The 14808-nt window shown below is 37.7% G+C and overlaps 1 protein-coding gene across 6 annotated transcripts in view; it reads right to left on the minus strand.

Moving 5' to 3' along the window:
* APC (APC regulator of WNT signaling pathway) overlaps positions 1 to 14808 on the minus strand; it is a 136741-nt gene that overhangs the window by 13364 nt on the left and 108569 nt on the right. For 3 of the 6 annotated variants that reach the window (XM_036845862.1, XM_036845864.1, XM_036845863.1), the window contains exons 9-15: positions 11835 to 11933; positions 8952 to 9330; positions 7151 to 7246; positions 5800 to 5853; positions 1942 to 2081; positions 1300 to 1377; positions 894 to 1010 (exon numbers count right to left, since the gene is read on the minus strand). In XM_036845862.1, the coding sequence (XP_036701757.1) occupies positions 894 to 1010; positions 1300 to 1377; positions 1942 to 2081; positions 5800 to 5853; positions 7151 to 7246; positions 8952 to 9330; positions 11835 to 11933 (963 nt within the window). The remainder of the gene's footprint in view (positions 1 to 893; positions 1011 to 1299; positions 1378 to 1941; positions 2082 to 5799; positions 5854 to 7150; positions 7247 to 8951; positions 9331 to 11834; positions 11934 to 14808) is intronic. The other 3 variants (XM_036845868.1, XM_036845869.1, XM_036845865.1) reach the window with 3 other exon arrangements.

Here is a 14808-nt window from a genome sequence, read left to right on the forward strand (position 1 = left end):
AAGTTTGTGCCTTTTGACCACCTTTGAATATTATCTTTATATCCAGTTATTTAGTTGAATACTTATTTCTAACAATTCTTCAGTTGATTTTCTTGGGTTTTTCAGGTATAAAATAATATAATTTAGAAAAAATACATAAGTAAACAAACAAAATCCGCAGACTCTTCCTTCTCTGAAAAGGAAATTTTGAAGAGAAAAACATGTAGGCTCTGGATCAAGGAGGACTGGTTGGGTGAAAGGAAATTCAGATTAGCTAAAAAGACTTGCTTAGTTCCTCTCAAATTTCAATTAAAAAAAAAAATTAGCTTAGTTTCTGAAGTAGATATACTATCTGGAGATTATTTCCTTTTGTAAACGAATTATTATTTGAGGGATTTCTCACCTTTGGGTCTGATTACCTCTTGACAGGGTGACTATCAGAATTTGAGGACTCAGGTAGATTGAGATTTGGGCAGCGAAGAGTTAACACTTAACACCAGTGATTGGCAACTGAGGGTGATTCTGGCCCTTTTCCTTTACAGAGGACATCTGGTAATATGTGGAGATATTCCTGATTGTTATGACTGAGGGGAAGGTGTATTGGCATCTACTGGCGCAAAGGCCAGGGATGCTGCTAAACATCCTATCCTACAAGGCACAGATCAGTCCTCCAAAACAAAGACTTATCTGGTGCAAGATGTCAACAGTGCTGAGTCTGAAAAACCCTGACTTATACTAGGCTACTTTGTACAATCTTTTCCAGCTTAATACTTTAGGAGTTTGGAGCAGTCTAAGTCTAGGGATAGGTAAGATAAGAGGGTCAGAAATTAGTGAGTCTCAGGGGTGGGAGATGGCAGCAAAAAAGTAACCAAAGATGAAATCCATATTGCAATACTAAATGTTTTCAAAGGTACCTTTTTCACTTCCAAAGCACATTCCATCAATGCTTTCACACTTCCAACTTCACGCAAAGTCTTTTTACTATTTACATCTGCTCTCCAAGACAGATTTCTCAAAACACTTGCAATAACCTGCAAATGAATCCATTTTAGAATAATTTGTTTATAAAATTATTCATACTAGTTGCTTTCTTGTTCGCAATATTAAGAGTAGAAATATATTAATAAATAAATTTCTCCTAAATGCTAATATAGTGCCAAAAGGAATTCCTACAATATAATTATTTTCCTCTATTTTGGTGTTAATGTAGCCACAATTTAAACATGAGATGCTAAACACTGAGCCACAGCTTAAATTAATCTAAATCAGGGTATTAACCCACTAACAGCCAAGAAAAACATTTGAAATTCTAAGCAGTACCTGCTGTAAGTCCTCACTTTCAGATTTTAGTTGGGCCACAAGTGCTCTCATGCAGCCTTTCATAGAGCATAGTGTAGCCTGTAAATCAAATATTACAGAGGGTCAATAATAAGGCAACCTGGAGCCATGCTTTATTTTTGACTAGTAAACTTCAAATCCAGTTTCAATCGTCTCATTCAATCCTAACTAATGTTTTACCCATAAAAGAACTAGAACCAGATTACATAAATGAAAGACAAATACCCTCCTAATCCTTTGGTATTTGTTCTTCTCTTGGCAAACCGGAAAAATAAAGTGAATAAATGATAAGAAACAATAAGCAAAGGATTTTAAAGTCTTTTATTCGGATGGAACCAACACCTGTATAACACTTGCACCAAGATTTCCAGATTTTTGTTATCATTCCCAGGAATAGTATTTTAAATGTGATTACATAAATCCACTACTGTGTTCCATCTTTTGCCTTTGTTTAGGCATAAGACAACCAAATGATTAAGGATATGCAGTGAGGTATGAAGTACAGGTTTTTGTTGGTCAGTGTTTAATGAGCAGAGTGACAAAAAGTCGGTGAAAAGTAGTTTGTATGAAAGTAAAATAACTCATACCAGAGATATCATAAGAAATGGATCTTATAAAACATACCTTGTTGGCTACATCTCCGAAAGTCAAGTTTGTCAAAGCCATTCCTGCATATCGTCTTAAGGTAATACTGTAGTGGTCAGTAGTAAGTCCATACATTTCACAGTCCACTTGCAATAATTCTGCAATGGCCTGTAGTCCCCCTAATTTAAAAAGGGCAAGAGGAAAAAGATAATAATCTAAAATAAAACAAATGGGTACCACGTTTATAAATTATTAGGAAAAAAACCTCAAAGAATGAGAATATATAAATTTAATTTTGTCTTTAGAATTACAAGCTACAGAAAATACTATAAAGGACTCTTGTGTAATATACTTATAAAGTACAAGTGACAACTATTCCATTTTCTGCCAGTTTCTCCACCCTCCAGCCCCTTGCCTTACCGAGTGAAATGAACATTATACTCTATTTACTGCACATACACTGTATCTTGTCATGGATGAAGAAGGCTGTTTTCTAACACTAGGTCTTCCTGAATGTACGCAGTAAAAGGTAACTTATTTTTATTATTAGGACTTTACAAACACTCTTCATTGTCACACACTGTGGCCTAATTGCTTTAATATATTTTTATCTCCCAAATAATTTTTAGTATCCTTAGGAATACTAAAACTTCTAAATGAAACTGTGCATGAAGCAAAGCTTATTTTTTTTTATGAAAAAGAATTACCTATTCAACTTATTACTGAACTCTATAAAATCATTTTTAATTTTTACTTTTTTTAATTCTTACTTTTCTTTGATACTCATGAAGTGTCAAATACCAATACTAGCATTTAGTATTTTCTTTCCCCTTGATTCCCACCAATGGGTATACTTAACAATGCCCACAGTGGTCAGCAGTAGGAAGGCAAGGAGGAAAATGAAGGGAAAGGAAAGGAAAAGACATAAAGGCAGGGGTGGTAAAAAGATAAAACAAAACAAAAAGACAAAAGGTGAAGCAAAATGGTGAGGGAGTGAATAAAAAGAAAAATAAAAATGCATATGGAGGTTATTCAAAATATTATTCATCATCAATATTAATCATCATGGGACTGGAGATATTCTTTTGTCAGAGAAGTGGCTTAGACAGAAAAAGAGAAGATGAATATAAACAGGCAATTCTTGGATACTGTAAGTCTAAACAATCAGGTCATTAATCTGAAAGAGGATCGGTACATTTTTGTAAATGATCTAGAAGTGTCAGTATGTAGATGAATCAGCAAATCTGCAAAATAGACCAAGTTCTATCTTGGGTCAAGAATGCCAGGTCAGGGGATTTAACTCTTGGAACATTGGTGTAAATCTTTATAACTAGCACCAATGACAGATGAGTTTGAATGTAGGTAAGTAAAAATTAATTTGGTTAAGGAAAATCCAAACCATATTTAGGAAGATTTTCCACCATCCACCCATGATGATGGGAAGATAAACAGCCAACAAAAAAAACAGCCAATGTCTTTATGGAGCTTACAGATTAGAGCAAAGACAGCCACTGAACAACTAATTTAAGTGTACTGGATTGTGTAGAAGCACAGGGCAAGATAACAGGTGAACTTAACCTAGACTGGGAGGATCAAGAAAATGGCTGAGGAAACAATGTTTAACTTGAGACTTAAAGGATGAATGAATATCTAAAAAGGGTGGGGCAGAAACAATAAGGAAGCATTTCAGGCAGATGAAACAGCATATGCAAGGACTGCTGGGCCTGAAATATACAGCAAGAAGGAGAGGGTCACAAGGTGAGGCTACAAAAATGGGTAAAGGCCAGATTATGCAAGACTTTGTGTGCCTCACCAAGGATTTAAGGCAGGGGAAGGAATAATCAGATGTATGTTCTAAACAGATTCCTATGACTGTAGGCTGCAGAATGGATTATGATTGGAAGTGGGGGGACAAGTAAGACAAACTATGGGAGAACAGGAGAGACGATAGAGGCTTGCTTGGGGTGGGGATAAAAAGAGCAGTGATTTGAGATATATTTAAGAACCAGAATTAAAGCATTTATGAGATATAGGGGATAAGAATAGACTCATGGATGTCCTCTAAGATTCTGGCTTCAGCAAGTGGGTTGACTGGAAGACCATTTTCTGAGAAAAGGAACCCTGGAAGAGACAGAGATTTAGGGATGGAGGAGACAACAAACTCAGTTTCTGTCAGCTGAGTCAGAAATGTCTGAAAAATCATCTAGGTGAAGATGTCAAATGAGCAGTTTGAAAAATGTGTGTAAATCTCAGGAGAGAGAACTTGGATTAAGCTGTAAATTTGAAAAACACTGTAACTGAAGCCATGGAGTAGAGGATGCTGCCTAGGGAGAGTGGAAGAAAGCCTAGTACAGAGCTTCAAAAAAGTCCACTATTTATTACTTTGGTAAAGAAGAAGGAACCACCGGTAAAAGAACTGAGAGTTTTGACCCAGGAAACAGATCCGGGAGTCATTGTTGACCTGAAGACAGTGGCCTTGTGTACTGAGGAGATCACCAAAATGTTGAGGATTATAAAGCAGACGATCAAAGCCAAAACAAAACATACTATGCTTCGTGCCTACGTAAAATCCTGCCTGGCACAGCAGTATCTGTGATACTGTTTTAAGAAAGGTGAAATGATCTAAAGAAAATCCCAAGAAGGCACTTGACTACTTTTGTATGGAAAAACCAAAAATCTTAGGACTTGATTGTGAAAACAAAGATTAAAGAAGGATTTGGTCAATGCCAATAAAACCATGAAGAACGTGGCTAATGAAAAAAAGGACATTCAATAAAATTTAGTGTGTCAGATAAAAGAGAGAGCCCTTTATGATTTCAGAGAGGTAAAAAGAAAACTTTCGGTGAATTTTAAGGCAAAGAATCTATACATTAAAACTATAAATGGATTCACAAAAATATGATGTGAATTCATGATCAATACAATAAAAAATAGGTTGCCCTAAGAAATATTAGGATGTTTCAAGGTAATGCAAAGGTCATGAACACATCCTTCCACATTTTCTTGGTGTCTATGTTAGAGAACAGTGGTCCAGATGAACCAAATACTATCTCATATGGTATCTCATAACCTTACAGATAGTAGAGGATCAATGGCTTCAGGTGACATTTAACAAAATCCTTAATTTAAACTTATCAGAGAGAGATAATAGAAAGATGATACTTAAGTTTTAAAACAGTATATTACTTTTCTTTTACTTGGTTTAGATAGTCACCATTAGCATGAAATGCCTCATTCTAAAATAAATATTAGGGGCTCAGCATCAATATTCTATATATTGGTGTTTCACAAAATTTCCCGATCATAAGAATCACCTGGGCCACTTATTAGATTTGATTCCTAGGTTCCCTCCTCCGGAGATTCTATTTTACTAAGCTTGCTTTACCACGCACGGGCCAGAGAAATACATGGTTTGACAACTGCCTCTGGTGATCATTATGATCTAGTTTGGGAAACACTAATGCAAATTAACTATGAATTCCTTGAAAGTCAGGACCACGTCTTAATCATTTTTATACCTAGTGCCTAGCACAGTTTCTGGGACAGAGCTGGGAATTAATAAATGTATACATTACTGATACTATGGCCTGAAACTTGCAATACTAATAGGTGCAAACTTAAATGACCCTAATAGTTGTAGAATTTTCTTCTATGTACAAATGACAGTCCTAGCTGACCGGGCTTAGAAATTTCCCTTCATCCACCTGGGACTTCTTTCCTCCTTATTCCTCACTGTCAGATCCCTTGTGCTGTCTTAATCCATCTCCCCACGGTCCACACACCTTGATCCTTCTTTTGCTCCAATGCAAATTCAGAGGCTAGGAGTGAGAAGAAGGTAATCCCCTGTGGCTATATCCCCAGCAGTCACACCCCCAGAGGCCCCATCCTGCTCCTCACCTGAAAGCCCCTGCCCTAGCTCCTGTGATGAAATGCCCCGGGTAGCCTTCCTACCTGAAGAAGGAAGAGGAACAAATACTGAGTCTAGATTTTACTTGGAAATTCAGATGATTAATGTGTCAGTCCTAGTCTATAGTTCATTGGAACACAGGAACATTTATAAAAAACGTTTGTGGGAGCTAAAAATTGGATTAGTTTACCCGTTTATTCATTATTTTCCCCATTATTACTAGCGTTAAAAAAAACACCCAAACTTAAAATTTCACCAATGCTGAGACAGTACTGAGGAGGGGAGAACTCATAAGCTCATACTCAGTTTCGCAGGAGGCTGGGGGCATGAGGGAAGGAAAGAGAATCAAGTGGGCCGACTGCTAGGGCTTGTGGGAAGAAGAGCATGGCTGGAGGGCAGGCGGAAATCACAAAGTACACAGCCTCCCAAAGTGATGACTCTGAAGGAGACAACACTCATTTTTGGCCGTTCAGGTTCTCTGTGTTTAAGAGTGTCATGACTTTGTCACTTTTAAGATAAGTGATGAATGATAATGATGAGGGGTGGCAGGAATACAAAGTGGGGGCTTGAATGAAATGTAACATAAACGGCACAAAAAGCAAGGGCACAGCTACACTAAGATGGAAACTCAGTGTGCGGTTCTTGCTTGTGGCACGACTAGAGCGATCCAGTTCACATGAGATGGCCCAGCATGGTGCAACTTATAAATACCACATGTGCAAAATGAACCTAGAAATCAAAGAAAAACCATTACATGAAAAATGGGGGGCACAAATGCAGGTTATATAAGGTTTAGAGTATGTGAGAACACATACCTAAGAGTAATCCTTCCACAATTAATGGACTGTTTCTAACATAAATCAGAGCATAATGCTTTTCCGTATTAATCGGTTTCAGAGATACCACGCTGCTTATCATGAAAATCTAGTAAAGTACTGATAACCATGAAGATAAATGAGAATCTTAATAATAATTCCTTCTGATGTCTTTCAGAAGTGACTGAGTTCAAGAATAATTACATAGCCCCACGTCTCAAAACAATTCAAATTACCCTCCCCGTCAACTGTCACCCAGGGTCTACCTTGACAATAGGGGCAAGAATGGACCATTTAGTATTTTTTTCCAACCTTTGGCTAAGATTTTAGAAATCCAAGTTAGGTTACAAGGGTAGCAGTTTCTGCCACTTAGGACATTGTCTGTCTCCTCTGGAAACCAGAGTATAGTCATTTGCTACAAGGAGGAAGCAGATGGTAATAAAAGTTAGTGGCCTTATATCCTAATTCAACAATGATGAAAAATCTTTAGTATTCTTCTGTGGCATTAAGAAACATTTTGTCTTACCAAGTTCATTCATTGCGTGTCTATGCTCCTCATCAAACGAAAGTTTCATTAGAACACACACAGCAGGACAGATTTGATGTTCAACAGGAGCTGGCACTGAAAGATAAAATTGACATAAACCATATGCTTTGTTTTCTCAAAAGTAGTGATATTTATTATACTTAAAAAATACTCAGGGCTCACTAATACATCCCTAATGCATAGCAGTTTAGTGAATCAACAAGTATTTGCTGAAGAGATGAATAAATACTACAAACATGGAAAGGAAAACGTAAGGGTTTTTTTTGGTTCCATAAAAATGTCTACCTCTCATCAGCCTTTGACCAAGTCTGCTGGACTAAGTCCCATGCAGGTTTATGCTATAATTCAAATAACTTAAAAATTATATTGGCTATATGAAATAATAAAAACATTTTGGTATAAAACTTTTTATTTGCAATCTCTATTTAAACTTAAAGACACATGGCTGTATACAAATGTAGTAGAGAAACCTAGTATAAACCTAGTATAGAAAGCTTACTATACAGATACCAGATAGTAAACAAAAATTTAAAGACAAGGTGTCCAAGAAAATGTACCTGCACATTTAATACTATGCACAAAGTTTCAAAACTGTTACTTGAAATAAAAATTTAAAAAGCAAGTCTATTTTTCAGAAGTAATAATATTTATTCTATTTAACTTTTCTGAGAATAGGTATTAAGAGCACAAAATGCGAGTCATTATATAATTGTGGACAAAGAAAACAATCCAGAAAGACAATGTTCTTCCAGTAAAGCATCCTATAGTTCTCCTCATCCCTAGGACAAATAGATATAAAGGACATTTCTGCTGTATTCTATTCTTGAAAACTTTTAAATTTTAAATAAATTCACCTTTATACCTACCTAAAAAAAATCTAAATCTTTATAGATCATGTTCTCAACATCAGTCTTTCTCCTACTCCCACAATCAAGATACTGATACAATAGTCCTTTGTCATGTGTGTGTGCGCATGTGGGTGTTCTTATCAGGTGAAAGGAAGGTCTTACCTTATATACTTACTGCTTTTGGTTCTTGCTACAGGAATGAAGTAAGTTATGTCCCCAAAGGTCCCAACTCCCATGTTCCCTGCTCCTGAAGGAGAGGGGCTGGTGGCCAAGGGTTTCTCCCTGAGCAAAGAGCTGGGAGGCTGATCACCCCAGCAACTGGGGCCCCATGGCCTGAAGCAGGATGGTGAAGTAGGAAGAGCACTGGGCTGAGAGTCAGGAGATCTGACCTCTGATCCTGCCTCCACCACCCACTAGCTGTGAGGCCACAGGCAAGTCTTTTAGCCTCTCTGAGCCTCAGTTTCTTCATCTGTAAAATGGAGATGATAATATCTTCCCTTCCTACTTCACAAGGTTGTTGTAAGGATCAAATAACATATATAACACAGCTCTGTATCCACTGAGTAGAGTGATATGCAAATGTAAGAGATTATGGGTTGGTCACTAACAGCTGAAGGAACTTGTGTAAAGTCACTTTCTTGAGCTTAATCTCAAGAGATGGAGGACATAATCGCTCAAGTTCTTTCTAGATCTGCTATGCTATGACTCTGTCTTGATTTTCTGTTCTTTTGTAGTTGCATTGTAGTACATATAACATTTTCCTTTGCTAATTTTTTCTAGAGAAATAGAGAGATTAAGCTTTAAACTATGTTAGCAGCGTAGATGGCTAATATGAATTTCCTACGCCTATTCATAAAGACACCATCCTAATTTAAAGTTTTCATTTCAAAACTTTTACATTTGCTTTGTAACATGCACCATATGGAACATACTTGGATTTTTGTCCTGGTCCATGCCTTGTTCATGGGCTTCCTGCCACTCCCAACAGGTTTCACAGTAAGCTCGTATCTGTTCCAAAAGATGAAGGACTCGGATTTCACGCCTGCCTCTCTTGTCATCAGGCTGTGAGTGAATGATGTTGTGGAGTGCTGCACTGGCCCTGGCCCGAGCCTCTTTACTGCCCCGGGAATTTCCCAACAACACAGAGTCTTTGTCATTGCCATGTAAAAGCTGGATGAGGAGAGGAAGACATCCAGACTGTCGCATGGATATACAGCTGTCTTGGGAGCTAGACATAGCTAGCAAAGTTCGCGACATATCATCCTTATCATGAGTACCAAGCATTGACAACAATGAATACACCATTTCCACCTGTGGGCCAAATGAGTTTAGAAACAAAATTATGACTTTTAATATCCAAAAGCCAACACCAATGAAGTGATGAATGGGATATTTATTGTAACTCATTAAAAACAAAAACAAAAACCCCTTTCCAGGATGAAGTAATGAGCGTTATTTCAAAATCCATATAATATAATCATCACCAACTTGTTTATGAGTAAATATTAGTAGTGGTAGTATATAGTGTTGAAAAAGAGAAAGTAGGTTCTTGCATAAACCTAAATTGCTGTTTGTCTGGATCAGCTGGTGATAATCCACTGATTATAATGAATGACAATCAACTGATTTCTCTCTCTCTCTCTCATATCTCCCCCCGCAACACACCCACCCACCCCCGCCAACACACACGCAGAGTCAGAAATGTGGTTTATCTAAATTCTTTACACAATTTAAAATTTTAATTTTTAAAATCTACAACCATAATCAATAAAGAGAAAATATTTTTCTGCAATTATTACTTACTAAGTACTAGCTCTCAGCAATTGGTAACCTTCACCAGATTATAATTACAGTCAAGTCCCCTACATATGGACGAGTTCCATTCTGAGAGCACGTTCACAAGTCCAATTTGTTCATAAGTCCAACAAAGTTAGCCCAGGGACCCAACTAACACAATCGGCATTTAGTACTATACTGTAATAGGTTTACAATACATTCGCATCTTTGAAAGTTCGTAACTTGAAGGTTCATATGTAGGGGACTTACTGTATAATATTGTTAAAGTTATGATTTCTCCCTTATACATGTAAAAATATCTTGTTATAAAAAGGAGAATGCTCTGATCATACAGGGATACAAAGCCAGGATTCTTATTCAATTTTTTTTTAAAAGCAGCTGGTAAGCATCAATTACTCCCTGACCATAAATTCGAAGAATTTACTTAGAAGCAGATTAGAAACAGGAAACAGTACCCAGTTATCCTGCACTGTGACCAACCTCATTTTAAAGTGAGAGCTACTGCATAAAAGTAGAGGCCATTACATAAATGTATCATATCTGTAAATTAGTGGTTCTTAACCAGGGGCAGTTTTAGCCACCCTGAGACACTTTTGGCAACATCTTGGAGACATTTTCGGCGGTCACAACTTCGGGAGGAAAAGCTTCGGGCATCTAGTAGGTGAAGACCAGGGATGCTGTAAACATCCTACAATGTAATGAGGAATTATCCAGCCAGTAATGCTGAGGCTGAGAAACTCTACTCTAAATGGGTAAACACACACTACTCTTAGATATGAAAGTATTATTAGGAAGGCAGTACAGAACTGTGGATAAATAGTCTTTCAAATTCTGACTCCACCACTTACAAGTGAGTGGTGTGACACGACCAAGTTATTTGAATTCTCTGAGGCCCAGTTGTCTCAGTTGCAAAATGGAGAAATTTACCTAATAGGGTTTTCTTTGTGAAGATTAAATAAAATAACACATGTATAGCACAGTAACTGGCATTCAAAAATGTAGTAAGGTCTTAATATTATCATACATAAATCACTTCAAAAGGAAATGGTATTCTAGCTGCCAGTTTTCATGCAATAGTACTGTTGAATATTAAACATTTTCTTTATAGTGAAAACTACTTGTTGATGTTGGACAGATCTGGGGTTGAATTCCAATTTAATTACACGATTCAGCTGTCTGAATCTTTTTTTGGCTTCAGTATTCTCATTTTAAAAAGAGGGGCAAGAATACCTCAAAGGGTTTTCGAGAAGATCAGAGATAATAAACATACAACTCCCAGCAGTTACTGGCATCCTAGTGGTCCCAAGTAGTAACCATTGTGAGCTATTAAAAGGATTAAGTTTCATATTAACAATACCATTGATACTCTAAAATTCATTTCTTAAATCGACATTAGTTATTTCAGTAATGCTTTTCCTAAGAGCCACTATATTATTAAAGTAAAAAAGACTATGTAGAGTATGCTGTGAAAACAACTAGTGGAATTATTTAGATTTAACTGAAAATATACTGCTTAGTAATATTAGAATTTCATCTTTGTTCATATAATAGTAAAGCCTCTGGCTTTAAAACAATAATAAAATAATTATTTTCTTTTCAAACATACTATTCTCAAGTCCCCCAAAATATTTACTAACATCTAAGAGACCCTAAGAAAACTCACTTATCAGCAGTGGATAGGATAATATTCAATTTCAATAATTTTTCCATCCACTAAGTATTTATTAAACACTCATTATGTGCAGATTCTGTGCTAGATGCTGCAAAGGATAAAAAAACAGTCCCTGTGCTCCAACTGTAGTGATTCAAAGGAGGTAGACAGATTGCATGGGGAGGTGAGAGGACCCTGGAAATCAGAAAACGTTTTGTAAAGAAGGAAAGCCCAAGAAGGTTTCTGAAGGCTGGCTAGGACTCTGACAGTCATTTTTCGGTGGGGTGGGAAGTGGAGGTGTGTGCCGCTGCAGGCAAGGCACAGAGGCAGAAGTCACAGGGAGTGCTCAGTGCTTATAATCTATTACCTTGGTTCCCAGATGACTTGTCAGCCTTCGAGGAGCAGAATGTGTGCTGCTAGAACTCAAAACACTGGCTGTTTCGTGATCTATTCGTGCAGTTGAACCCTAGAAATTAAGCAAATTATAGACAGTATAATTTAGATTATAGATAAATACAGCTAACTTCATGTTAAGGTACTCCAAATGAACTGTCTTTAGGGTAAACAGCTAAATATACCATTAAAAGTGTGAACATTATAACTGCTCAAAATGAATATTTTTACCTATAAACTTAAGTAGAGTTTAGAGAAACACTGAAGGAAAAAAGGTTGCTGCAAAAGACAGTTAAAGTACAATGTGGAAGTAACCGAACACTGCAGAAATTCTAAGAGTAATATTCTTTCACAAATTAAAAGGCATGAAACCACATTCAGTTAAATATAAATTGATTGGTAGAAAGCTCCACTGAGTGACGAAATGCTCTAAATTACCACAAAACTAACTGTGAATTTCGTACAGATCAAGTTCTCCAGGAGCTCAGAGTAGAAAAAAGACTACTTGAAACCTCTATTGGAGAAAGGCATGAAAAAATAAATAATTGTACTGAGATATCATGAGCACTTAGTAAGAAGAATGCATAAAATACTGACGGAAAACAGAAACAACTACTTGCTTAAGAACTATTAAAGACTGAATAAGATAAGTTATACTTAAAGGTAGGCCTTGGATTTTGGGAGAATGATGGAAGAGTCTGTGTAAAGGGATAAATATGGAAAGCATGCTAGAAAAGAATATAGGCAGAACACTCTCTGACATAAATTGTAGTAATGTTTTTTGGATCTGTCTCCTAAGGCAAAGGAAATAAAAGCAAAAATAAACAAACGGAACCCAACTAAACTTAAAAGCTTTTGCATGGCAATGGAAATCACAGACAAAACGAAAGACAACCTACAGAATGGGAGAAAACATTTGCAAATGATGTGACCAACAAGGGATTAATATCCAAAGTATATAAACAGCTCACGTGACTCAGCATCAAAAAAACAAACAACCCAATCAAAAAATGACCTGAAGACCTGAATAGACATTTCTCCAAGGAAGACATACAGGCACATGAAAAGATGCCCAACGTCACCAGTTATTGCAGAAATACAAATCAAAACCAGATATCACTTCACACCTGTCAGAATGGCTATTATTAAAAAAAAAAAAGTTTTAAGAGAAAATTACATTTGTAAATGTAACTGCAGAAAAAAACTGTAATGTGAAATCCATTTAACTGTATATTTTAAATGAGTATGTTAGTCTTTCCTCAATAAAGCTGATTTTAAGAAGTTGCAACTTGAGAGGTCTTTTTTATGTCTCCGCATACAAAAGCATGAAGACCCACTTATTCACACCCACATAGGGAAATCTAGGGTTAGATTAAGAATACTAAAACAGAGTCTCAGAGTGGCTACCCTTTCTAGTCTCTACTCCTTCTATGGGTCTGGATGCTTTATGTTGCTTAGTCCTCTAGGGATACTTCTCAATCTGGAGCAGCAGGTTAGTACCCCTCAGGGTAGGGAGAACAGGCAGCAGAGAAAGACATCCTGCAACTCCTTCCACTGCCACTAGCTGCTGGGTGCTTCTATAATGGTATTTCAATTCACACGCAACCAAACAACAAACATTTACTGAGCTCTTGCTACTTTCTCGGTACAGTGCTAGTCACTAGGGATGTAAGTGAGTAAGATATTCCCATCCTCACCACACACAGACTCTAGACAGGTTGCTCAACATGTAAATATACAGTAGTAAGTGCTTTGACAGAGGCCACATGCACACACAGGAATGGCATATACTCAGTCCTGGGAGTACAGAGTAAAGTGCTATCGATTTTGAACTACGAGGAAGAGTTTAGCTAATAAAAAGGAGGAGAGTTAGCCACACGGCAGCCCAGACGAGGCAGAAGCATAAGCAAAGGTCAGAAAGAACGTGTGTGTGTTTGTGTGTGTGTGTGAGTGTGTGTGTGTGAGAGAGAGAGAGAGAGAGAGAGAGAGAGAGAGAGAGAGAGAAAGAGGGAGAGGGAGAGGGAGAGGGAGAGAGGGAGAGAGGGAGAGAAAGAAAGAGAGGGGAGAGACAGAAGCTGATTCACTGATTGATTTGGAGATAAAGAGCTCATTCTGATTGCAATAAAGAAGATGGAGTTGAGGGACGAAGACTCAAGGTAAAGAGAATAGTCAGGGGGCTTTTTAAGGAGACTCAGGCAAGGGGCCTCTCTTGCTCTACAGTAGAAGGGGAATGACTCCTTATCCTGAAGCAAACATACTGTCTCTTTTTAAAAAATTTATTTATTTATTTATTTATTTTTGGCCGTGTTGGGTCTTCGTTGCTGTGTGCAGGCTTTCTATAGTGGTGGCGAGCGGGGACTACTCTTCGTTGTGGTGCATAGGCTTCTCATTGCAGTGGCGTGTCTTTGTTGTGGCTCGCGGGTTCTAGAGCGCAGGCTCAGTAGTTGTGGCGCGCAGGCTTAGTTGCTCTGCGGCATGTGGGATCTTCGCGGACCAGGGCTCAAACCTGTGTTCCCTGCATTGGCAGGTGGATTCATAACCACTGCACCACCAGGGAAGTTCCAAACATACTGTCTTTGAGGATATCTAAATATTTTTACTGTTTCTGGTAGTGAGGATCTAACACAACCCCTAACGATCCTTGTTTCCTGGTATTCACACGTAATCGCCCTGCCTTTGACTGTGGGCTAGATTTAGTGAATGGCTTCTAGTGAACAGACTGCTGCAGACGTGATGAGAAGTCACTTCCAAGATAAGGTTACGAAGACTGTGGCTTCCATCCTGGACATCCTCTCTTGTGCTCTCTGAGGGAGGCCAGATACTACGTTGTGAAACGCCCTTTGTAAAGACCCTGGCAGCAAGGACATGATATCACTGGCCAACAGCCTGAGGACATGAGGCCTGCCAACAGCCATATGAGTGAGCTTAGAAGCACATCTTCCCCAAGT

The sequence above is a fragment of the Balaenoptera musculus genome, chromosome 3 (genome assembly GCF_009873245.2).
Source record: "Balaenoptera musculus isolate JJ_BM4_2016_0621 chromosome 3, mBalMus1.pri.v3, whole genome shotgun sequence".
In the NCBI taxonomy this organism is placed as follows: Eukaryota; Metazoa; Chordata; class Mammalia; order Artiodactyla; family Balaenopteridae; genus Balaenoptera; species Balaenoptera musculus.